This window comes from Manis javanica, chromosome 2, assembly GCF_040802235.1.
Source record: "Manis javanica isolate MJ-LG chromosome 2, MJ_LKY, whole genome shotgun sequence".
Taxonomy (NCBI): domain Eukaryota; kingdom Metazoa; phylum Chordata; class Mammalia; order Pholidota; family Manidae; genus Manis; species Manis javanica.
In genome coordinates, this window is record NC_133157.1 from 35416138 (window position 1) to 35441239 (window position 25102).

General features: G+C 43.7%; 1 protein-coding gene across 8 annotated transcripts in view; it reads right to left on the bottom strand.

Moving 5' to 3' along the window:
• The window catches only part of UNC13B (unc-13 homolog B), a 245389-nt gene that overhangs the window by 33943 nt on the left and 186344 nt on the right, over positions 1-25102 (bottom strand). For 5 of the 8 annotated variants that reach the window (XM_037009876.2, XM_073227839.1, XM_073227824.1 and 2 more), the window contains 7 exons: positions 10670-10716; positions 8247-8325; positions 5914-5988; positions 5214-5433; positions 2598-2825; positions 1831-1972; positions 216-385 (listed from right to left, as the gene is read on the bottom strand). In XM_037009876.2, coding sequence (XP_036865771.2) covers positions 216-385; positions 1831-1972; positions 2598-2825; positions 5214-5433; positions 5914-5988; positions 8247-8325; positions 10670-10716 — 961 coding nt within the window. Of the gene's footprint in view, positions 1-215; positions 386-1830; positions 1973-2597; positions 2826-5213; positions 5434-5913; positions 5989-8246; positions 8326-10669; positions 10717-13094; positions 13118-21823; positions 24317-25102 lie in introns of all 8 variants that reach the window. The other 3 variants (XM_073227818.1, XM_073227817.1, XM_017651474.3) reach the window with 1 other exon arrangement.

Here is a 25102-nt window from a genome sequence, read left to right on the forward strand (position 1 = left end):
CTGGCGAATGTCCAGCCAGATCACTCTGTCCAGTTCCAGCCCCCCACTCCACGGTCCCCCATCTCTACCTATGGTTGGTTCTCTGCAGGTAAGACAGGCTCTGCATAGACGTATGCTTTAGGGATTGAGTGATGGTTTTGATAGACAGGATTTTTTCCAGGTTCCCCATGCATGTTCTCCCTTCCTAGCAATTTTCTCTGGTCCTGTTTCCTTACCCAAGTTATACCAGACATCCATCTCGCCACTCAGTGTCCGAACCTCGATGATGGTTTGGCCAAGGAAATCATCAGACTCTCGCTTTAGCCTCTGCTTTACTCTCGACTTGATGTCATCATCCTCATCCCACACGCGTACTTTAATGCGGTCGGAAGAGTTGTGGCACTCGCTGTGAGAGAATTAGGCAGTCTCCATCAGGGACAGACTCAGCAGCACTCCTATTACTTTCAAATCCCTCACAGAGGAAAAGCTGGACAGATGCCACATAGCCCTAGGAAACAACCGCTAGTTCCCTCCCTAGAGTCAGTAAAGGTATTAATGTTCATGGCACGTCCATCTGGTCATATCTACTTAGCTTTCTATCTAGCTCCCCCATCTATCTAGGTATGTGGTTGGTGCACTATCATTCTTTACACCCATACGAATTTCCACTTCCGCTATGGGGTTTGCTTTGGAGAAAGGAGTTTGCCCAGGTTCCCCTCTCATGCTCTCCCTCCCCACCAATTGCCTTCTGGATTCTGCTGCCTTGCCCAAAAGTTGTATTGGGCAGAATTTGCTGCTGCTTTCCCTGTGTTCTCATATCTTTGCACGTTCCATTACAATATTTTAGAATAACTACTAGTCTACTGAAAAATAATAGACAAATCAACAGTGAGCTTCTTGAAACCAGGGACTACCTTGCACATTTTTAGACACACAGTATCATATACAATGTTTTGTGGGCTTAATTGTTTACTAAATGAATAAAAGTGGGCTTATACAAAGGGATAAAACTGATTACAGAGCCAATTCATTTAGTGTTAATCATAAGAAGGATTCAAGCAGGAACCACTCAGATTCTCAAAGCAACAGATGCTCTCCCCAGTATCTGCTGCCCCTGGACTGGAGATTGATTTTACTAAGCCCCAATCCCTTTCCACATCTCCAAGGAGCCAACAAAAAGAAGTCTCTACACAGCCAGCATGCTTAGCTGATCCAGACTCAACTTCCCGGTCCTAAGCCTTAGTAATGTGACATTAGTCCAAGTCGTAGGCTAGACCTTGCCATTTTTCAACAACCATCCCTTATTATGAAATAATAGTCTGTTAGAAATTGAGACAATGGAAAAAGGACAGGGGGTAGAAGCTGAGGTAGGAAAAAAAAAAAGCACAGCCCTTTAAGGGAAATGGAAACTTCTCTAGAACCCAGATTTCTATCTTCAAGCCAAAATTACCCAGATGTAGGACAAGGACATTCCTTCCTGATTTCCCAGCAAAGCCTAATCCTTCCTAGGCAGGATGGCAGGCTGGGAGTATACACAGGATGGTCAGTCCCTGGTTCTCCCACTGGGCAGTGGTAACATCTTTCTAACACTACAAAAGGCAGTATGGAGTGCTCAGGGGCATCTTTAGTAGCCCTAATAAAGACAGGGCTTGGGTAAAGTAACTGATAAAACAGACCACAAGAAGAAATCCAGAGGAAGAATGGCTGCTGCCCAACTGAAACATGTGAAAACTGAGTTTCCTCCACTGCCTCTGCCCCATCCCTCTAAGAGTCCAAGCCCAGAATAATGGGATTTAATGCTGCTCCCAAAATACGTATAGTGCCAGGTAAGAAAAGCCTTCTGTGACTTACAAATGGAACTTCTCTTCCCAAACAGGATTCAGGTTCCCAAAAATGGTCTTGGTACGCTTCTTGGTTTTTCCCACCTGCACAGTCACGTAAGGATCACTGGATCCTGTCTTGTCCTTGGCTTGTAGGCCCTGGGCACAAACCACTGCAACCCAAATACAAAGAGGAATAGGCTTCAGAGTGCTCATCAGAAGTCAGAAGTCCTCCACAACACGATGCTCGTGTTCTCCATCTTAGAGCAGCCTCTATATGCCCTTTGCACAGGAGCCCTAGTCTTCTCACCCCTCCATTTATTCTTAGCCCTAGGCCACCAGTCTTTCCCTCAAAGCCTAGCCCAAGAATCCCACCTCCCCAACAGAGCCCTAACTGACCACTTAACTCTACCCTAGTCCTTTCTGATGATATATGCACACTTCAGCCACACCTTCCCAGCTAGTAAGCCACTGGCTGTTTCCTGATCTCCTGCCCATCCCCTTCCCCAGGCCCCAGCTCTTGTCATATCAGACCGTTAGCCAAGTTTGTAATAGATTGTTTCCAACTCCTTCTTTTATCATACATGTCATTTGCAGGTGTCAGTCTTGCCTCTCCCAGCACCCTATAGCACCAGGGTCTAGGAGAGGAGAAATGATGAACAATAAGGCCTCTCTCTTCCCCTCCATTCTATCTTCTTCCTCCCCAGTCCCTTGCTCCCTCACATTCAGGGTGCTTCTTTCCCGGGATCCTCCCCACAGCCTAGGCCTTCCTGCCCTCTCAAACTCTGGCTTGCTCACCAGTGATGGTAATCTTGGCGGACCATTTTGAGGTGCCATCCAGCACACTCTGCTTCACTGTTTTCATCTGCTGCACATGAGCAACTTTGCTCACAGTGAAGACATCTCGAATAACTTCAAAGATCTCTGGCTTATTCCGCTCTCGGATCTTCATGCGGTCCTTCATGGCCATGATAATATTCTGGGTCCGGTCCTCAGCTCCATGTTTACAGCTCTTTTCTGCAGCCCCTGAAGGATGGCCAGAGACAGAAAGTAGGTAACCAACAAGCCATCTACCAGTCTAAGGGGAAGGCTGAGGAATAGGGCCAGGGAGAGGTAACTGTGCAGTGCCAGCAGCTTAGGAAAACTGGGAGAGCTCTGGGAAAAGTTAATCACCATGGGCCTGCTGGAGTTTAATGGCTGGCTAGTGGAATTTAAATGTAACTGAAAGGGTAGCAAAAACTTGATAATTATTAGGGGGGTTTATTATATTATTCTATTTAGATACATGTTGAATTTTTTTCATCAGAGAAGAAACAAAAAATTGTAGCTCAGTCTGCAGTTGGCTTTGTCTTTCTTCCATCCAGATAGTGGTTGAAAGGTACCTTGCAAGTCTAAGGCCAAAAAAATCACTGGTGGATGTATCAGTTATCAGAGAGGAGTACTGGGTAGGCACGATAACTCCACCAATCTCATCAAACTTCCAAGCCATGACACAGATCCCAGAGCTTGTCAGGGCACACAGCTCGGTTCTGCCCCATAGTTTCAGGGCTTTTCATCTCAGAAAGTAGTGTGGTGTGATGAGAAGAGTATGGCCTTTGGTATCAGACAAAGTTGGGTTCAAATCCTGACTCCACCATTCCAAGCTGGATAAACCAGTTTCTTCTAAGAGAAGAAAATGGCACTTATCTCTCAGGTTGTAATTAACATTCTATTAGCATACATAAAGCACCTAGCCCAGTGCCTGGCACCTAGCAGATACTCAATAAATGGTCACTATTATTGTTACTACTATCATTATGATCCTGGCAGGATGGCAAGGGCCATCTTTGCCGGCTGTTACCCCAGCCAGCTCATCTCAAGACACTAGCAGGCTTTCCCTACTGCCCTAAGGAATATGGGGGAACACAGATCCCTCCAGTGTATTTCACCAACCAGGCTTCTCAGAAAGGAGCCCATCCTTCTTTCACTGGCCCTGCAGACTGGCTCTTACATCCCTCTAGGCTCCAAAGGCTTAGGCCTTTATTACAAAGCTTGGATCTTTGTAATAAAAATATCAAAATAATAAAAAAATAAAGGCCAACATCTGTACTGAGGAGGATAGCAAGCAGGTTTTCTGTCCAGGGAGGCCCATAAAAGGGCATTTCACTCCTCTCTGTGCTTCATAGAAGGCTTAGGCAGAAGACATTTTCTGCTAAATGAAAAATGACTTGGGCTGTATCCCACTCTTGCCACTCAGTATATCCCATGCCATGCTACTTCCTTGGACTGGGACTTCTGAATGACCCTTGAGGACAAGATCAACACACTTGCTACAAAGTGGCATTACAGAAGAATTTTCATTTCAGCAGAATTTTCCAGCAAGCAACCTATGCAACCAATTTGGCTGCTAGTTCTCAGTCATGAAAATGAGGGCCTGCTGACACCTGTGCTCGTCATCCCACATGATGGGTTTGGTCAAAGTCATTACCAGCATTCATCTTCAGACAGTTTTTTCAGAGCTCCGTCTCTTCTGACTTGGCTCTACCTGTCTCTTCATGTCTACCATAGCCATGCGACTGGCACCAACCTAGGGTTCTTCAAAGGAGGACACGGGAAAAATTCCTCAAGGCCTCTCCCTGGGCTCCTTTTATGTCACTTATCTTCCCTTGGGACAAATGAAGTGCCTCTGAGTCTAGTGTAACCTTCCTTTCTACTATCACAATCCTTGAAGCTATCATGGCTTAGCTCTGAGTAACACCTGAGAGACTTGGAGAGGCAAGAAAATGCTTTAACCCATCCCCCTGCTCTGTTCCTCCTGGGGTCCAGCCACAGAGGTACAGGTCCAGCAGGAACAGAGCAAGGAGACAAGAACTTAAGAGTGCTATTTTCTCCTTTGACAGGAACATGTTGCTTTTCCTGCTCCTCTTCTCCTCACCCCATGGTGGTAGCATAAATCACACATTTAGTCAGGACCTTGGGAGTGTGGCATACTGTCCCCCAGGACCTCTGCCTGATCCATTTGAAACTTCTGTTCCTGGCACTAAAAGCTGCATCTATATGCAAGGAATAAATGCTGCCTTCCCTGGGTCCTAGGGTCTAGTCATTTGGGCAGTATGGCTGCTGTTGGGTGTACACCACTCAAGTACAGCCTCTGGGATCACCTGAATCCTAGAAGAGATCCTAGTTCCACCAGAGGGCCACAGAAAGCTCAAGGAATTTTTCTTAAAAGTTCTTAAAAGAGTGTTATAAAACCTGTTATTTGGACAGGCAATGCCCCTTGACTCAGGACCCTAGTTTCTTTAAAAAGGTAAGGGCTTCAGGATTAGACAGACTAGAGAAACTGATGGTTCAGCCATCCTAGCTCTTTGTTGCTAGACTATTTTGGAGAGGCCATGTTGGCCCGGCTCCCACCCCTCATTCCACAGGGGCACTCACGCTGTAGGCAGTCGGCATTGAGCAGGTCCTGGCACTTTTCATGGCACTTGACTCCACACTCGCTGCAGCGCATGCCCTGCCGGGCAATGCCCCAGAGCAGGCCTTCACACTCATAGCAGTAGGTCGGGGTAGTGGCAGTCCAAACCTCAAAGTTGTGGGGTGTGGTGCATGAGATGGGGTAGATTAAGGCCTGCAGGGTTTTCTTATACACATGGGATTTCTGAAAGACACATAACCCATCACCCACCAGTGATTTTAGGTCTCTGCTGGAAGATACCATAACTCACACCACTGCAGGGCAATCAAGACCCTGGTTTCTCCTCCGGCAATAGAGAAGATGCTCTAGCCTGGCAGAAAGAAGCCCCAGTTTCATGTGCTACTGGTCTTCCTAGACAGGTCCAACCAGAACAATGGGTCTGAGCCTTGTTCCAGCATTCAAGGTTTCTAGGGAAACAGAGGGTACTAGGCCCACCATAAAACCCTGAGTACGATGGTCACATATTCCAATATGAGACTTGGACTTAATCCTAATTGGACCTTTGCCTCTCCCAGTGTGGAAAACAGATCTAATGTTATCTATCTGTTTTGTTAACAATATGTTCTCAACACTCTTGATTTCTCAAGTACTGTGGCTACAGAGATGATCACAAACCAGTCTTTAAAAAGCCAGTGGATTCATGAAAGCCCATGGGTCACTTACCAGCTCTTCATCCTTGAGAGAGGTGCGGGTAGCCATTGCAGAAGCAATCCCTGCCTTCCGGGACTGGACCAGTGACTGTGAGAAGATACCTGCAGTCAGCCCTGGCTACCACCAAGGGCTGCCAAAGTTGTGGGAAGGGAGTCTCAGTGACCAAAGAGAATTTACTACCTTCTATTTTTACTGTCACTCACAGGGACTGCAAGGGTAATAGGTAACAAGAGTCCCAGGTTAAGATCCCAAATCCAAGGCCCTCAGGACTGTTCTAGCCATGTGAGAATGGCACTTGTCTCAGGGTACCCATCACCCAAAGTATTTCTCTTTCCTTTGCTATTTTTAAGTATACTGCCCCTTGTTTATAGAAAGGAGAAAGAAAATGAAGTTTACGATTATAGCAGGAAATAGGTCATTAAGAATAGAATAAACACAACTCTGTCAGTCATATTTAAGAACTGTCACTGAAAATGATTCCTGTCCCCTGGTACCACCCTGTCACATTTTCCCGATACCCCTGGTCCCCTGGTAACACCCCATGAGCACACAATCCCAGGTAGCTGTAGAGATGCCAGCAGCTCATGAGCCCAAGTGAGAGGGGCATTGTAGCCCTAGTCAAATTGAGCAGGGAAGGGAGTTAATTCTGACTGCTGGGGCTGCTCTGCTAGCTTATGTCTTCTGTAGAGGTGCCATACATATCTGCCAAACGCTAGCTTTAGGGGCAGCTCCTGGAGAGGCACATGGTTTCCCTAAGGCAGTGAACATTAGATAGACAGAAATTATATCAGCTCAAGAAGGAGAAACAGCTGAGAGGCATCCAGGTGGTTTGAGAAAAGAGTCTTACAGAGCATGGAAAAGGGGATCAGAAAACACTCACCATAACCTGCGCAGAGGAGAGCAGAGAAAGGAATGACACAATGTTAAAAGCCTCCCCAAGGCAAGAGAAAACTTTCAGAGGCAACTGAGAGGTTCTTCCCTATAGTCCAAGGTAGGGAACACTTCTTAACCCCCTCTGCCTCTTTCCACTAAAAACCAACCTTCAACCCAGAGAGCTGACCATGGCCTAAGGCCTAGAGCTCCTCCACCAAGAACTCATGTACTTGGTTTTAATGAAATAAAAATTCTTGCCTACATGAGCAAGAATATCAAATGGTAACACTTTATGTCAGAAAGTGGAATAAATATAGTCAGGGTTTAAATATAGGAGGAAGGGAAACAAATGAATAAGACACTGCTACCCAACCAATTAAGCAAAGAGGAGCTGGTGGCCAAGAGGGAGCATAGGATGAGAAAAAGTAGGAAGAAAACACAGGAGGGAGAGAGGAAGATGGAAGACAGTGAAAGAGGTAATGTAATAAAGAGAAGACAGAATTTATCTCCACCCAACTAGCTTGCTGAGGAGTTGTTAGGAGAAGAGGTACACTAGAAAGGGGGAAAAAGAGAAAGGAGAAGATACAAAAATAGGAAAGACAGAAATGATTAAGAGAAAATGACAGTGGATAGGTCCATTCAGCCAACTAAGGAGGGAGAAACTGGTGGGGGGTCGGGGGGGGGAAGAGAATAGAGAATGGAGGAGAAATGGGAAAATGGGCAGATAGAAAAAAAAAAGACTGAATAGGTAGTGAAAGAAAGAAAATGGGAGCATAAAATGGTAACAAGAAAAAGGGTTCAAGTCTTAATGAGCTCTAGGACTCTGGGAGAGCCAGGGTCCCCTTCCACTCCCACTGCCCACTTTGAAAAATTCCTTGAGCTGATCCTGCCTTAGAAAGTATGACCCAAGATGGGAGCGTCTGGTCATCCTGGAGATCCTGAGATCAGCTTTTAATTCCTAAGCCTGTTTCAACCAAATTTCACAAATTGTTATCATTACCTCTCAAGGCCAGACATTGAGTTAAGGACTAAGGGCACAGAGGTAATCTAGAAAGCCTATGTCTCAGGAGGAGATTATCACTTGACCTCCAAGAAGTAGTTACACCAGTATGTTCATCACACACTAAACTCAGTAATTTAGGCAATTTTCATTCTAGGTCATCTAAAAGGCTATAGAGATACCTAGAGAAATTAAGTACCTAGAAGATGACCCTGGAGCTCAGCTTTGAGAGCCCAAGATATAAATCTTCCAAGTAGGAGCTTGAGCTAGCAAAGAAACTGGGGCTCTGACGAGGGAGTGAAGTAGAACAAAGTCCCACTGATGCTATCACTAAGTCTCAGTAAGGCTTTAAATGAGTGATCTTCAGGAAAATGTGTCACTAAATGGGCCACTACCAGTCTTGAAAGCTCGCCAAGGCCCAGTGGGGATACCCCAAGGCTACAGCCTAATCTTGCACAACAGTCTAACTCACCAGATCACTAACAAGTGGCAGTGGCTTCTTTCTGCGTAGATCTGGCATGCTGTCAATGCCATAGAGGCCTCCAGCTGGTCTGAGGGGAGAAGAGAACATGTCAGCACCTTCAGTTCTGCCTTGAATTACTGGCAGGTTCAGTGTTCCATTCTCCCCGCTTACCCTTTCCCCAGAGAAAGATGAACTGACCTCAACACCATGTGCCTTTGAGAGGAATAAGGAAGACAGAAAGTGAGGGAAATAAAACCACGGAATGATGAGCAATGACATCTGCTCTCAGTGTTCCTCAGTGTTTCCTATAGTTTTAGCCAAGGACTGAGAGCTCTTGTTCCTACAGTGACACTTCAAGGCATCTGTTTATCTGAAGGCCCTTGTGTACTATAAGGCAAAGTGAGAATAGGTGGTTAAGAGGGTTCCTCCCTATACTCAGGCCAGAGACTCTGCTACCCCAGGGATAAGTCTTTCTCTTTCTGGAGGGTGCTAGGACAGAGCCCACAGGCCTGGCTTCATGGAAAAGCTGCTGCCTACATGAGCAAGAATGTCAAATGGTAACACTTTTTGAGTAAAAGTTCTGTCTATCCAAGCCTCCTGAACAAAACGGATCTCCATGGAAGGTGGAGCCCACATAATCAAGTAGAAACAGAGTAGGTGTGATGGAAGACTTCCAAAGGACCATTTAAGGGGACCGTTTAGGAAGGAAATAGCAAAAGGACTCAGAGTCTAACCTAGCTCTATGGACACACCAACAGGGACCAGGAAAACATTTTAGCTGGAGTAACTGGAGATTTCTAAAATGTTAATACCTTTTCCATGCTTACTAATTTTGTTGTTCTTTCATAACAATATGCAATAAAAATATAAAAAATGTCCCCAAAAGAACATCATTTCTCACACTGAGATAACCTGGATTTTATCCCCAACTCTTCTGCTAACTCACTACACGTCCTCTGTCAAAATTCCTATCTCTCTTTGGATCTCAGTGTCATTTCTATAAAATGAGGGCGATGAACTACAAAATCTCTGACCTTTTGGAAACCGTCATTCTGAGCTTCAATGAAAAGAACTCATGTACTTGGTTTTAATGAAAGTAAGGAGGTGTGGAAGGTGGTACATGACAGCTGGTCTGAAAAGAGAAATGAAGAAGTTGTAGGTACTGCCAGCTACATAGTCAAAGGATGGAGCAACAGATTAGGTCAAGACCAGGAATGAGAACAGGCAATTTGATATGTTGATTTTTAATAAACTAGCTTCCTGAGCACAGGCAGTGAACTTGGTTTTCAGTGAGACTACTAGACCTAGGGAAGTTTTAAATGTGTGACAGTTTTAAGGACTAAGCTAAAGGAGAGGAAAGACAACAGGAAGGCATTTAGAAAAATCACTGCATGACTCCCTTATAAAACAGCTTAGACATGTTCCATTGGCATGTATTAATTTTACAATTACTAGAAGAAAAAAGCTAAAGCCATGAAGAAGTTCTGTTGAGGAAGCAACTAGTGCCAAAAGTTTGTGGCTAATTCTAAAAACTATAATATGTACCACTTAAGAAGTTTTCCACAACATAAATGAACTTTTGACTAAAGAAAAAGGGTAGCTCATTCACATGACTATGTCTTGATTTAAAAAGACAAATCACAAAGAAAAGGAGCATGTAAAAATGCAGATAATTTTATGATCTGATCTTTTTAATTCCCTGGTCACAAGAGAGAAGAGGCAGCCACTGCAAATCCTGACGACAGCTTTTATGGGACAAGGAGAGAAGGAATATCCTGAAAAATAATTGGTGGTACATGTGGTGGTAAGTGGTGGTGGGGAGGCACTTAAACTCTTCTTTCTCTTAAGCAGTCAGTCACAGGCATCAGTTGAGCAGCTTAAAATGACTCTCTGGTGCAATCACATGGGTCTGAAATTCCCAGACAAGAAGCCAAAACAGAACACACACAGCTCATCAGGGATGCTACTTATGTCTTGACTAGAATGCAACAGGAATAAGTAGATGACTCACAACAGCTAAAGCAGGACAGAGCCCAGGGGGTAATCTAATCAGCTACATTATCAACAGTGGAATGAAAAGACACTGTCTCCAAATGCACCTATTTTTCTAGTTTCCTCATGCTCTTACCTAAGGGGTATATCACCACTAGGATGCAGTGAATCCGAAATTCCACAGGCAAGGATGAGCAATCCTCTAAGCTCTCCCTCCTGCTCCAGGGGAACTACTCTGCAGAGCTCTGTCTTCTGCCTGTGAAGATACAGTCTGCAGAATTCTCTCCCTGCCCCAGAGAACCAACCAATCTTTACAGTGAAGCATCTTCCTTCCTCAGGATCCAGCTATGAAGCTGTTTCTCCTGCTTCTCAGGGGAAAAGCTCAAAGAAGCATGAGAGAGTATATAAAATACACAGAAACCTTGCAGGGAATCACTTACCCTTCTGGGATCCACTGGGGCAAAGAGGGGTCACCATCATCTGGAATCTTTAAAAAGAAAAGGAAAAAAGTTAGATCCTGGGAAAGATGGGAGACTGCCATAACTTCTTTGGTCAGGCAGTGAGCAGTGAGGTAGGAAGCTCAGGGCAGTGTAGGTCACAGCCACCCTGTGGTGACATGACCAGCTTGATGCCTAAGCCAATGCCCTGATCCTCCAGGGTAACAAGCAGACTACTGAAATGAGCGGTACTGTTATCTCCCTTCTCTCCAGTGAATATGAAGGATATAAGGCCAAGCTCACTGAGGTCCCAGGCTAAGGCCCACTGTGAGTGTGAGAGCTACCAGGACTTATTCCCTTCACATAACCCCCTGGCATATACAAGAGTAAGCTGACGCCAGGAGAAGGGTCCACTTAGGCTTCCAGGTCTCCCTACAGCAAAAGGACAACTTCATGTAGAATCTGGTCTTCTTCCAGCTATATTCCTAAATTCCTTTGGTTGCCCCAGAGTCACACCTGTTCTTTGTGGATTCCCAGCTCACCTTGTGATTTGCCTTGGCTTAGGTTCCTTGAGGCCCTAATTCACTGACACTGAGTACACTCTACAGTTGATAAGCTCTATATAACAAGAGAACACTGGGCGGGTTAGACACTTGGATTATCACTCTGGTGAATTTATGAGTTCTACAATGAGAACTTGAAAGCTGAGGCCAATTCAAGGAAGGAACAAACACTTTTTAAAGGTCTCCAAGCAAAAAAACCAAAGTAGATCCCTTAAGCAGTGTACAGAGAGAGCACCAAAGCTGCCAGTGCTTTCCAGAGAACCAAGGGTAAATGCTGCTCGGGCCCAACAGACCTAGTGCTAGCAGGTCTGGGGCTTCCTGTTCCTCCTTGTTCCCTTTATCCTTAACAAGTTCCCTGCCTCCTGAAACCTGGCCTCCAGCTAACTATTGTGGAGCAAATGAAATGAGCTCCAGAACAAGGGAGGCAGAAGTAAGCTGTTTGGCTGTGGATGAGGGGCGAAGTTTTGGGAAAGCTAAAAATGGGAGAAGTTATAGACATAATGAGGTAAAATGGAGTAGAAAAGGGAGAGGCAGGATAGGCCAATGAGTGATGTAAAAGTGGGTAAGAATTACTCTGGGTCAGCAGCAGGCTCCAGATGAACTCTGGATTTAAGACCCTTCTCAGGTTGTCGGTGCTCTAAGTAGAGCCTATTTGCCTACTATTGCCTAAAGCCCTTGACGACCCCATTTCACCTCATCTGCCTCCCTGTCCTGGCTCTGTGGGTGAGATGATACTGGTAAAGGGAGGGCCATCCCCAAAAGGCAGCTAGAAATAGTTGAAGCAAGTCTCCCAAGGTTGTTAAAAAGAGAAGGACCTCTTCCTAAGCCCCCACATCCTACCAACCAGAATTCTTCTTCCCTTTGGAAACAGTCACTGTACTGAGACTGACTTCCTATCTAAAATTAAATGTTTGCCAGCAACCATGGGGTTTGAGGAAACAAAGTCACAAAAGGTCTTGGGAGCCAGGATTCACAGGCTCAAATCATACACATTTCTTGTGGTTAGAGGGAACAGTAGGTCTGCAGAAGCCTGCAGATGTGGCATAGAGCATGCACACACACGGCACTGAAGTGGGGAGAGGGGAGTGAGAGGAGTCTAGACAAAGTACCTACAGAAGGTACACTCATAGACACAACTTGCGCTGGAGGGAGACACAAGGTGAGCATGGACCCTGCACACAGGGCTACAGAACACATGCACACACATATTTGGGGGAGAATTCAGTGTTCACTGGGGCCTGAATCAGAGGCAAAGCAAATTCTCACTGGTGTGGAGAACCAGTGTTTGTAGGCACACGGCATTAGTATACTATGAATTCCCAAGGCATGGGGAACCACATCATAGGTTTACAGAAGCTTTTGCTCAGAGAGGCCAGGAAGAATGCTCAGAAGCACAAAGCACGTTTACACTTAGGGCCCCTCATAAGAGGCACAAAATGTCTGTAACAACTCCTGCTTTCAAATACAAAGTATGTATGCATGCTGGGCTCAGCAAGGATTTATAGCATATGCCAGTCTGCAGCAACAAGGAGTAGAAAATGGATGTACACTGTGCAAAAGTAGGAGAAGAGGAAGGCAATCAGTGTCTGGGGGAGTCAAACTGAATACAAGTATAAGCACACACATGCTACACTGAATGTGCACTATGCTGGCACACACATTCTCACACTGTGCCCCAGGGATGTCTGCGGGAGCGCGCACAAGCATGGAGCATGCACACAAACTGCTTTCAGGAAAAACAAGACTATCTGCATGAGCAAAGGCTCAGAAGCACAGATCAGGAAGGCACACACACACACACCGTGCTCAGGAGGGAGGGGAAGAGAAAAGACAACATAAAGGGCCCAAAGGGCCAGAGGCACAACCTGAAAGGCTCCTCGCTTTCCTTCTGCAAGGAGAGAAAGAGCAGAAAAAAGCAGAGAGGTTAACAGATCCAGTCCTATTGCAGGGAGCCCAAAGAAAATGCCAGCTAAACCTCAAGGGACATGGAGGAAAGGTAGAGGTTCTCTGAATGACTGGGTAGTTCATAGAGCCCAGTTCCCAGAATCCTTACCTCCTGTATTTACTGGCCCCAGCTTTTTCATTTAGAACATTCCAGATATGGCTATGCAAACCAGAGGACAAAGTCTACCTAGGGATTCCAGCCAACCTTTTGTCCTTTCTGAAGTGGCCTGTATGCAGGGTCAAGGCCACCAGCACCACAGGACCAGCTTTGTTAACAAGGGCCACTCCAACAGGTTATCCAAGCTGGCTTAGCACAAAGTTCCTTCCCTATAAGCTGTAAGAGCTCACTCTAGATCTAGGTAAGTCCTTGAACTCCAAAGGCTTGGTGTTTGAGCCCTTTCCATTTTGTAATGCAGGCTTCGGCAGGAGTTTGTCCAGCAAGCCCTGGTCAGTTTTCCCAGAACCTAAGTTAAATTAGGCTAGACTACAGCCTGGAGTTAAGGCGGGAAGAGGACATAGAGCAATGGCATCAATAGCTACTGTCCCAAAAATCACCATCATCTGGACAATAAAACCATGACTGTAATCCCAGGCCTGATAGCTATCAAATCCAGACAAATACTCCAAAAAAACTGACCCTTCCAGAAAGACCCAAGCAAGCCACAGTACAGGTAGAAATTACTCCCTTCCTATTTGTCAAGAGACCACACTGCCTTCTGGGCCACACATGGAGAGGCTCACAGGCTTCCTTCTCTAAGGAGTCTATCTACCTAGGCCCATCTGCTCCTCTCCACTTTCTTTTCCTTCCCTTTTAAAGGCCCACTGATATCACATGATAAGTAGAGGGGAGAATCATAAAAACTAACTCAAAAGTTCCTGATTTCTCAGGCTATTTCTGATGAACTAATGGGTCACCTGACCTGACAGAAGAATGAACTCAGGCATAGGGAGCCTCCAAAACAGTGCAGCTACAGGAGGTGGGTGAGATGAAAAAGATACTTCCTAGAATGCTGATATGTCTGTTCTACAACTGCTCCCCGCGTCCCCTAGAGAACTCTGCTTTGAAAAAGAAAATCAGTCAAAGAACACTTTAACTGACCCTATGACTAAAACTGGAAAGGTCTCTCTCCTCCTCCACTATCTTAAATAAGCTGTATACATCGTATCATAGTTACCTTGACTGTGTCCTTCCCAGAGTTCTCCATAACACCTAAAGAATGAAATCCAGTCTATTGACAAGGCTATCAAGGCTCTCCATGATCTGGCCTCTTGCGTTTACTGGGTAGACTCAGGCTTAAAGACTTAGGTTCAAATATTAATATCTCTGTGAAAATTTCTTTATCTGTCTTCCTCTCAAAAGCAGAATTAGGTGTCTCTATCTACCATGTACCCACAACAGCCACCCACACTTCTATGTGCATACTTCTGTGACAGTATGTTGCTGTTTCACTGTAATTTTATATGTATACATATGTATATATACAGAGAAACAGCTTAGTACATCTCACAGGCATTTGTATGTAGTAGAAGGAACCTGAACCTTCAGGACTTAGAAAACAACAGCTTTTCTGAGACATGATTCTTGTCCATCACCAGAGAAAAGACAGGTCTCTTAGCCAGGAGCCTGTACTATTTTCTAGATCTCAAGGAACTGTTATCCTAGGTCTTCAGTTTGTCCCACCACAGGACAAACATAACAAAAAGATTTCCTTGTTAAGAATCAAACCTTTTGTGCTTCCTAACTTCTTAAAATGCCTTAGGACTTTTCCACTCAGATTTGGTTTTCAGTTAAGTGATACATGTCTATAAACACCTGCTTTGCAGGAAAATCCTGACCCCTAACAATAACCTTACTCTTCCAGATGGTCCATTTTATGAGGAAGTGACACTTCCTCAGCTTATTTGAGCCTACATTTCCTTATCTGTAAAAAGTGGCTAAGAAGTTATCTCCCAGGGTTATTGCAAGGATTCATTTCTTCAACAAATATTTATTGAGAACCTACTGCATACTAGGTGCTGTCCTTAGTGCTAGTGATGAAGCAGTGAATGAAACAAACTCTCCAATTCTGAGAAGCTTCTATTCTAGGAGGCAGAGCAGACAATTAGTAACAGTGGTGAAGATGACAATAGTGGCTAACACTGAGTGAATACATTTTGTATTTGGCATTTTATTTGAGCAAGTTCATTTATTTCTCACAAAGTCTACTGGGTAAATACTATTATTGTCTCCATTTTTTGTTGTTGATTTAACTGAAGAACAGAGAAGTTAAGAGACTTGCCTAAAGTCATAGCAAGTGGCAAGGCCAAAATTCAAAACAGGCATTCTGGTGTCAGGGATCTGGAACTATATATACTGTTTCACCTGTGATAAGGACTCTGCTGAAAAATCCAGGTAAGGTCCCCTGCGAAATGTTACAGTTGCTACTAAAATTTTATAGAACATTATTGGGGGGGGGGCCTCATTGAAAAAATGACATCTAAGCAGAGAAAAGAAGGAAATGAGTAAAGAAGCTATTGAGAGTTGTAGAAGAGAAGTATTCCAGTCAGGGTATACAGCAAGTGCAATGCCTGAGGTGAGAGCATCCTGGTGTGGAGGAAGAGCAAGTTGGTGATAGAGCACCAGTTCAAACTGGGCTCTGTGGGCCCTTATAAGCACTTTGGCTTTCATTCTGAGTGATGCTGGAAATCACTGGGAGGTTTTCAGCAGAGAAGTGGTATGATCAGACTCATGTTTTATAAGGATCATTCTGATTGCTGTGAGAACAGACTGTACAGGGACAAGGTTAGAAGCAGAGAGACCAGTCAGACTACAGCAATCATCTAAACAAGAGAAAATGGTGGCTTAGACAAGGATGATAGTGATGGAGGCTGAGATAGCAGTACAATTCAGGATTTCATTTTTTAAAGGGAGAGCAGGCAATTTACTAATTAATTGAATGTGGGTTGTAAGAGAAAAGGAGAAATCAAGAATGACTCTAGTTTGGTTTTGGGTATGTCAAATCTGAAATGCCTATTTACACCCAGATGGGGATGTTAAGTAAACATGGAGTCTGGTGCTCATGAAAGATGTCTGGGCCAGGAATATATCTGGGTATGCTTATGAAATCATGAGACTGAAAGAGATTTTCTAGAAAGCAAATACGAATAAAAAGAAGTGAATATTCAAGTACTAATTGATTTTACTCATTTGTGGAGTACAACAACAAAGCAAAAACTGAAGGAACAAAACAGCAGCAGACTCACAGACTCCAAGAAGGGACTAGTGGTTACCAAAGGGAAAGGGGGTGGTGGGGTGGGGAGCACAGGCAGGAAGGGAAGAAGAAGGAGATTAAGGGGTACTACGATTAGCACACATAATGTAGGGGGAGCATGGGGAAGGCAGTATAGCACAGAGAAGACAAGTAGTGACTATAGCATCTTACTACGCTGATGGATAGTGACTGTAATGGGGTATGTTGGGGGGACTTGATAATATGGGTGAATGTAGTAACCATAATGTTGCTCATGTGAAACTTTCATAAGACTGTATATCAATGACATCTTTTATTAAGATTGAATGCTGCAATGCTACAAGGTTGCAAGATGAGAAGAGACTAGCAAAGATGACTGGGAAAGAATGGCCAATAATGATGGGGGAGAACCAAAACAGAGAGGCGTTCTAGAAGCCAAGTGAAGAAAATGTTTCAAAAAGAAGGACTGAAGCATAAGAATAGACTAAAAGATCAATGGAACAGAATTGGGAGTGCAGAAATAAACTCTTACATTTATGATCAGTTGATTTTTGACAAGGGTGCTAGGACTATTCAATGGGGAAAGAATAGTCTTTCTCAACAAATGATGCTGGAATAAGTAGATATCCACATGCACAAGAATGAAGTTGGACACTTATCTCATACCACATACAAAAATTAACTCAAAATGGATCAAAGACCAAATATAAGAGTTAAAACTATAAAACATTTAGAAAAAACCATAGGAGTAAACCTTTGTGACCTTGGATTAGACAATGGCTTCTTAGCTACAAAACTAAAAGCACAGTCCACACAAGAAAAAAACAGATATACTGAACTTCATAAAAATTTAAAATACTTGCACTCTATTTCATAACTATTATGATGGCCATCACATACACACACACACACACACACACACACAAAAAAAAAAATACCCCCAAGAAACCCCAGGAAGAAGTGTTGGCAAAGGTGTGGAGAAACTGGAACCTTTGTGCACTGTTGATGGGAATGTAAAATAGCAGAGACACAATAGTAGAGTAGAAAACAGTATGGCAAAATTCCTAAAAAAAAAAAAAATCAGAATCACCATATGATCCAGTAATTTTACCTCTGGGTATATACCCAAAATAAATGAAAGCAGGGAGCAGGGAACAGGTATTTGTACATGAATATTCACAGCAATATATTCATAGCATATTTGGCTATTCATAATAGTCAAAAGGTGGAAGAAACCAAGTATAGATCTAAAAATGAACAAAATGTGATATATGTATATATGTGTATATATATATATGTGTATATATATATATATATATACACAACAGCACACCATTCAGCCTTAAAAAGGAAAGAAATTTTGACACCTGTTACAACATGGATGAACCTTGAAGACATGTCAAGGGAAATAAACAGTCACAAAATAACAAATATTGTGGGATTCCACTTATATGAATCCTAGAGCTCTAGGGTCCCTCAAGCAGTCAAATTTATGGAAATGGAAAGTAGAATGTGGCTGCCAATGGCTGAGAGGGGCAGGGGAAAATAGGGAGTTAGTTGGATAGTACAGAGTTTCAGTTAGGGAAAATGAAAAGTTCTGGAGGTTGGATGGTTGTACAACAATCTGAATGAACTTGATTTAAAATGGTTAAAAGAGTTTTACGTTATGCCTATTTTACCACAATAAAAAAAAATTTAAATAAAATGTGTTTCAAAGGACACCATCAAGAAAGTGAAAAGACAACCCACAGATTGGGAGAAAATATTTACAAATCATATCTGATGAGACATAGATCTAGAATATATAAATAACTCTTACAATTCAACAACAAAAAGACAAGCAACTCCATTTAAAAATGGGTAAAGGATTTGAACAGATATTTCTCTAAATACAAAAATGGCCAACAAGCACATGAAAGGATGCTCAACACCATTAGCCACTATGGAAATGCAAACAAAACCACAATAAAATACCACTGACATCTACTAGGATAGCTATAATTTAAAAAAAAACAGACATTAACAAGTGTGAGCAAGGATATATAGAGAATTAGAACTCTCATATATTGATATGAGAATGCAAAATAGTACAGTCACATTGGAAAAACAGTCTGGCAGTTAGTACCTCAAAAACATTAAACATAATGTTACCCTATTACCCAGCAATTCTACTTTTAGGTAGATGAATACCCAAGATAATTGAAAACATATGTCCATGCAAAAAGTTGTACACAAATATTCATAGCAACATTATTAATAATATCAAAAAGTGGCTTTAAAAAACCCTAGATGTCCATAAACTGATGAGTGGATAAACAAAATGTGGTATATCCACATAATGGAATATTATTCAGCCACAAAAAGAAATAAAGTTACTGATGCACATTACAACACATGTGAATCTTGGAAACATTTATTCTAAGTAGAAGAAGCCAGTCAACAAAAGGCCATATATTGTATGAATCCAATTATATGCAATGTCCAGAACAGGCAAATCCACAGAAACAGAAAGTAGATTAATGGTTGCTACAGGTTGGGGACAAAGGAGGTTGAAGAATGACTTCCATAAGTAAGGGGTTTCCTTTTGGGGAGATGGAATGTTCTGGAATTGATGGCTATATAACTCAATGAATGTGCTAGAAACCACTCAATTGTACACGTTTTAAGGGACTTGAGGGTGAACTTTATGGCATGTAAATTACAGCTTTATTGAGTTGCTATGAATTGACTATAAAAAGGACTAAAAATATGATGGTCATCTGATGGCCTTGACAAAAGCTATTTTGGTAGCATGGTAGGAATAAAAGAACTGAATTTTTATGCAGTGCACATGAGGGTACTTAAAACAGTGCCTGGTAACATACACCCTGCCCACCAAAAAAGAAGAAAAAGGATGAAATATAAGAACTTAAATTAATGATAAGCTACTAGTAGACTTAGGCCCTAAAAGGTCCCAAGCAGAGCAGTGAAGAAAGCTGATTTTCAAATTCATTGTGGTCACAGCCACCATTATAGTCAATCACCAGGGTAGGGTGACTGCTTTTGTGGACTCTATTTAGAGTGTGTGGGTGAAAGGCTATCCTAGGTGCTCAACTTGCTCTATTCCTTCAGCTCCGTGGAATAGTGCTGGAGTCAGCCTTGTACCCAGCACAGAAGACATGGTGCCACTGCCTGACAGCCTCCCACCATTCCCCTTGTATAGCCCACACACCAGACTGGATCTTGGTGAGGACTCAGAATTTTGGCTTGCTTGCTTACTGCTTCAGAAAACCTCCCTGTCCTCATTATCACTGCTGCAGCCATCACCTGCCTACCACAGGTATAAGTTCCTACGTCACCAAGCAGGGTATCAGCTCAGAAGGAGAACTCTGCAAACTGAAGAGTCAGGCCAAGTATCTGGTGCTCATGTTAACATCAACTCTTGTCAAGGTTTGTGGAGTCAGTAAGGAAATATTGCTTTGATATGTTTCTCTTGTTGCTATAAGGCAATGATTTGTAAATGCTCAGGGAGAAGAGAAAAGGGCTGCAAAGTTGGGAGAGATATCCCTTACAGCTGAGGAATTATAGTTTCCTGGAGGACGTGATGCTGGAGGATTGAGTTAATTTTGCTAGGCTTCTGTGGTGAACACAGCACCTGGGGTTAGGAGGAGGCATGCATATGTGAGTATGCTGAGAACAGAAACTATAAGGTGAATTTGTGAGACAGCAAAGTTTCCTTTAGGTGGAATATAGGACAATGGGAGGTATGCCTGGAAATGTACACCTGGAAACTAGAGACCAACTGTAATGGTCCTGAATGCCAAGTAAAGAATTTAGGTCTTTTTTGATAAGCTATAAGGAACAGCTCCAGGGATATTTAAAGGGGGTGTGACATGGTTTTTTTCATTTTTTAAATTTAATTTTATGACTTGGTATTATGTTCATATGACTCAAATTCTAAAATGTATAAGAGTAGATACTAAAAAAAAATCTCCTTTGCATTCTATCAGTTTTTCACCTAATCCTTTCCCCATGGGCAATCATGTATCTTTGTTAGATATTCTATACATATATAAAAAGTTGCTGCAAGTTTGTGTGCATATTCTTTCCCTCTCCTTTTTATACAAATGTAAGCATCTTCTATACACTATTCTGCAAATACCTTAGACATCTCCAGTTCAGTGAAGAGTTACTGCATTCTTTTTATAGCTACATGGTACTGTATTCCATTGTTCGGACATGCCAGTAAGTTATTTACCCCGCCCTTTTTAACTGGTTTTAACTAATATTTAGGTGTTCTCAATCTTTGATATTAAAACCAATGCTTAAAAAATAGCCTTGAACATATGTCTCCTTCCACTTGTGAAAATATACCTGCAGGGTATATTCCTGGAAGCGGTGTTGGGGCTCACAGGGCATGTGTAATTCTGATATATTTTGCCAACTGCCTTCCTTAGAGGTTATATGAATTTACACTTCCATCCCACCAGCAACAGTGCCTGTTCCCTCACACCTTTGCCAACACGTATGTTTCATAATTTAAGTTTTGCCTTAGATTAGTCAGGTTATATGCAAAAGCGGACAACCGCATTTACATTGAAAACTGGACAAATACAACATATACTCTTTGGATAAATTTAATTTTGATTAGGAGAAGTGATTTTAAGGCTATATCTCGATGCTGCCTAGAAAAAAGTTCTCTCATTTCTTGTGGTCAGAGACTATTCCGCTCTCCAGTTCTTAGGTAAGAAGCTTTTAGGTGGGGAAATGGAAGAGATTATGACCTGTGGGGGGCAAAGTCAGGCTCTTGGGCAAGGCCAGCACTATAAGCAGTTCCTGGATTGCTTATAGTCCAAGTGGAAAATTAGGTCCTGTGTTGTCAAGTCCAATACTAGGAAGAAGACAGGCTGGGATAAGGGAAGTTCCCACAGTGGCTTATGAGGTGGAAAAGCCCCATCAACTGCCAGGGGAAATGGCAATCTCATCTCAGCAAGAAACCCCTGGGCAGTAATTTAAAAATGCAAATGCAACATATAATTGCACCAGCCCCGCTACTGCCAGTGAGCAGTATGCCTCATCCCTCATTCCGGCCTCCAACCCCACAACTACATAACAAGGAATATTGTAAAAGTCCCGCAGCTGTAAACTACTTGTGCCCACATGTTCCTCCCTCTTCTGAAAAGGAAATCTCTAAAGCTCCTCCCAATAGATTAGAAGCTCCCTAGAGACAGAACTCCTTCCCTGTTGGCTTTAGAACCAACCCCCTTTCACACCAATTCCCACAGGATTTGCTTAAAAATCTGTCCTGTTAATTTAGACTGATTCAAGCTATGGACCTCCCCATCACCTTATTAAACTCACCACCAAGCTGGGTCTCATGCTGGCCTGATGGAGGCCATACCCAGCCAGCTGTGACCCCATTAAATAGAGACTAGGAATACCTGGGTGCAGGTCTTCTACCGAGAGATGGCTTGCCTTCTGTACTAACTCATGCAAAAGTTTTTTCTGCCTCAGTCTTTTCTCTCTTAGAACATTTTTAAAATTGCTGATGCACTTGTTGAGGTAGATGGTCTCTGTACACACTTGCTCTAGGCTTAGTCTGCTCTGCTTGGAAGATTCAGGCCTGGAACAAGTTTCACTTCCCAAACAAGGAGCCAGGGAAAAACCTGGCAATGAACATGCAAGAGGTGAGTTATTAGAAGCCAGAGAGAAGATGCTGGGATCCTGAGGTGTTTGATCTCCCTGGGTAGAGATGCCCACGCCACCAGAGACCATACTGAGCAAGCTCTCACTGCCCTGACTCCCAGGACTCTCCACTGAGAAATCTTGGGCACCCCCTGAACTCAATGTCCCAAGAAGTCTATCACTGTTCTCTGACTGGGAGCCACTCTCATTGGTCTCCAGGTCCTCAGGACTGACGGATCCACTAGTCTCCAGCTTCTGAAATACTCCCTGCAGAGCAGAACGAAAGTGGTAAATTGCTCTGCCCAGTTTGCTCATGTAAAACTTAATTTCTATATCTTCACCCTCCTGTGAGCCACTCAGACCACAAGAGGACTTTTCAAAGACATCTTTAAGGACCTGAGCAGCACATTCCTCCTCTTCATTCAAGTCAATATGAACCATGTCACTGAAAGTCTCAGGCCCTATGGTAATTTCCTCCAGCATGCTGTCACAGCTCATTGCAAACGTTCTGGACTTGTCTGTCAAAAGGTCCTCTAGCTGCTTTGGGCTCAGAATATCAAGCCCAGCTTCACAGACCAGGAGCTTGTCCTCCATCTTCAGCAACCCAGACAGTGATAGGCTGCTGCTGGCCTCACTTTTATCACTGCAGTCGTTTTTTCTTTTTGTTATGTTACATGTTTCAAGTCCTTGGCTGCACTGTTTGAAAACACAAGTCCCAGAATCCTCCTCCTTTGAGATTAGCACTTGGGCATGTTCTTTAAATTGATTGAGGGGGGACAGAGAAGCCTCTCTCCCTGTCAATTCACTACAGCTGCCACTAATTACCTGGGATGGTCCTGATGATCCCTTTACTTCATTTCCTGGCTTAGACACATCACTTAGCTTTGCTAAATTATTCTTAGTTAGGAAGCAAAGGCCTTGCTGCTCAGGGGTCTGGGGTTCTCTATATTGATTCTGAGCCTTTGTTTGATACGCTCCTGTTATGGGTCCTCTGTTTCCTGTTTCCATGTGAAGAAGTGGTTCACCTTTGTTTAAATAATTCAAATTGTGATCCTGAGGTTGTTGCAAAAATGACAGAGACTCCTTCTGGGGATTCTTACAGCACTGAGGCCAGCTTGGTTCTTCTCTGGTGGCAATCCGGACCCCTACACTCTGCAAGAGGATGGATTTCTGCAAGATGAAGTCTCTGTGCTCTGGATGGGCAAGCTTCACAACAGCAGGCCTGGGGCCTGGGGCTTTGCCTGCTCTGTAAGCCTCTTTGATGTACCTGCTACACTGCATACCATTTACACAGAGGTGCTTCGCCAAGAAGCTGTGCACCAGCTCTACTGTATTTTCCCCATCTTGCTCGGGAAGTCCATACAGAAACAGAATGGCTTCCTCACTGGGTCTGTCCACATAGGGTTCCTGGGCCTTTCTCTCCATGCACACCTTGGCTATGGAGCTGCTGCCCACCTGCCAGCCTTCTATTTCACTCAGAACTGAGTCTACACAGCTAGAGACTTCATCCACTGAGCCCCGTACTTGGCTCAAGTGCTGCTGCAGTTCAGCAATCTCAGTTTGGAGACGGCTGATGCCTTGCAGCTCTCTGATTATATAGTCTACTACATCCCCCAAAGGCTCTTGCTGTTCATGAGGGCAGCCTTGCCTGGGGCCCCTGGAAATAAGATACTTGGCTTGATCTCTCTCTGAGGGCTCTTGACAGCTTGTGGTAACACTAACAGATGAGAGGTCCAGAGAGCCAGACCCTGAAGCACAGGCGGTGGAGCCCAGAGGAAGCTGTCTGCTGGTTGTCTGCGCAAAGCTGCAATGCTGGGCCAGGCCCCCATTTCTATCACCACCAGGGGCTGAGGCTGTTGATTCACAGTGAAGGGGCAGGAAGTTGTCCTCTGGTAAGGATCCAGTAGGGCCTAAGGACTTGCTCTTGATGCCACACACAGTCTCTCCCTTAGCTTTATCTGGGGTAGGCCTGGAGGAGGGTCCCAAGGTGACCATGATTTCTTCCTCTGACTCTTGCAACAATCGCTTCATTTTCTCCCTCAGTGTCTGAGAGATTCTCTGCTTCCTCCTCTTATTTCTGGTCAAGATGCTTAATGGAGATTGCCTTGGAAGGCAGTACCCTGTCCTGCTCTTTTCAGTTTATTTTTAGCAACTATTGTTGGTTGATGCCTTGGGCTTAGCCCACAGCGCTGCCTGGAATGGTCTCATGTGTGGTCTCCAAACCTGGCACATGCCCATGGATCCTGCAGCTAGTAAAAAAGGAAAATAGTGCACTCAGTCAGAAATCAGCAGGATAATTTTAATCTGAGTCAAGCTGTCAAGCAGGAATAGAACATTACCTTCTAAGACTGTAGGAGTCAACCCTGACCTGTCTCCCAACGCTGGCCTTAACAGCTATAGGCAGTTCTCTTTCCTTGGCTTTCTAACAGAGTACTGATGTAAAATCAAATCAAGTTCTTGTGTTCTGGCCAAGTACCCAAAGGCATCAGGATTGAGACACACTCACGGGAAGTAGTTGGAGTGAGGTCAATGAATGACTGAACCTTTACAGAATTCAACACTAGAGTCTGGCTCAAGAATGAACACACAGATGTTTAATCACCCAAGCTCAAATCACATACACAATGAAAGACACAGACAAAACATGGAATGTTTCTTTTTTTCCTAGTTGCTGCTTCTGGTAAAGACTCAGCTACCCAAAGGTTTGCTGCTGCCTGTGCTTATAGCACAGAGTGATTTTCTTTTGTTTAGTAACAGCAACCCTTCTCTGGGAAAAAGGTCAATGGCGAGTATTTTCAACTTGGAAAAGAAAACTCCATTTAAGAGTCCCCAAGGGTTTGGAGCAGCCTAATCAATACACAGGTTCAGCTTTCCTGGCCCACAGAACACCTGATCCGATGCCTCCTTCAGAGCAGCAGGGTGAGTGATTTTCTAGATTGTCCACTCCTGGAGTAACAGAGGGTTGCCCTAACCCTCTGACTGGCCTGGAGAGAACAATGCCTGGGACAGGTGGGGAGTTAGTTATACTGCCAGTA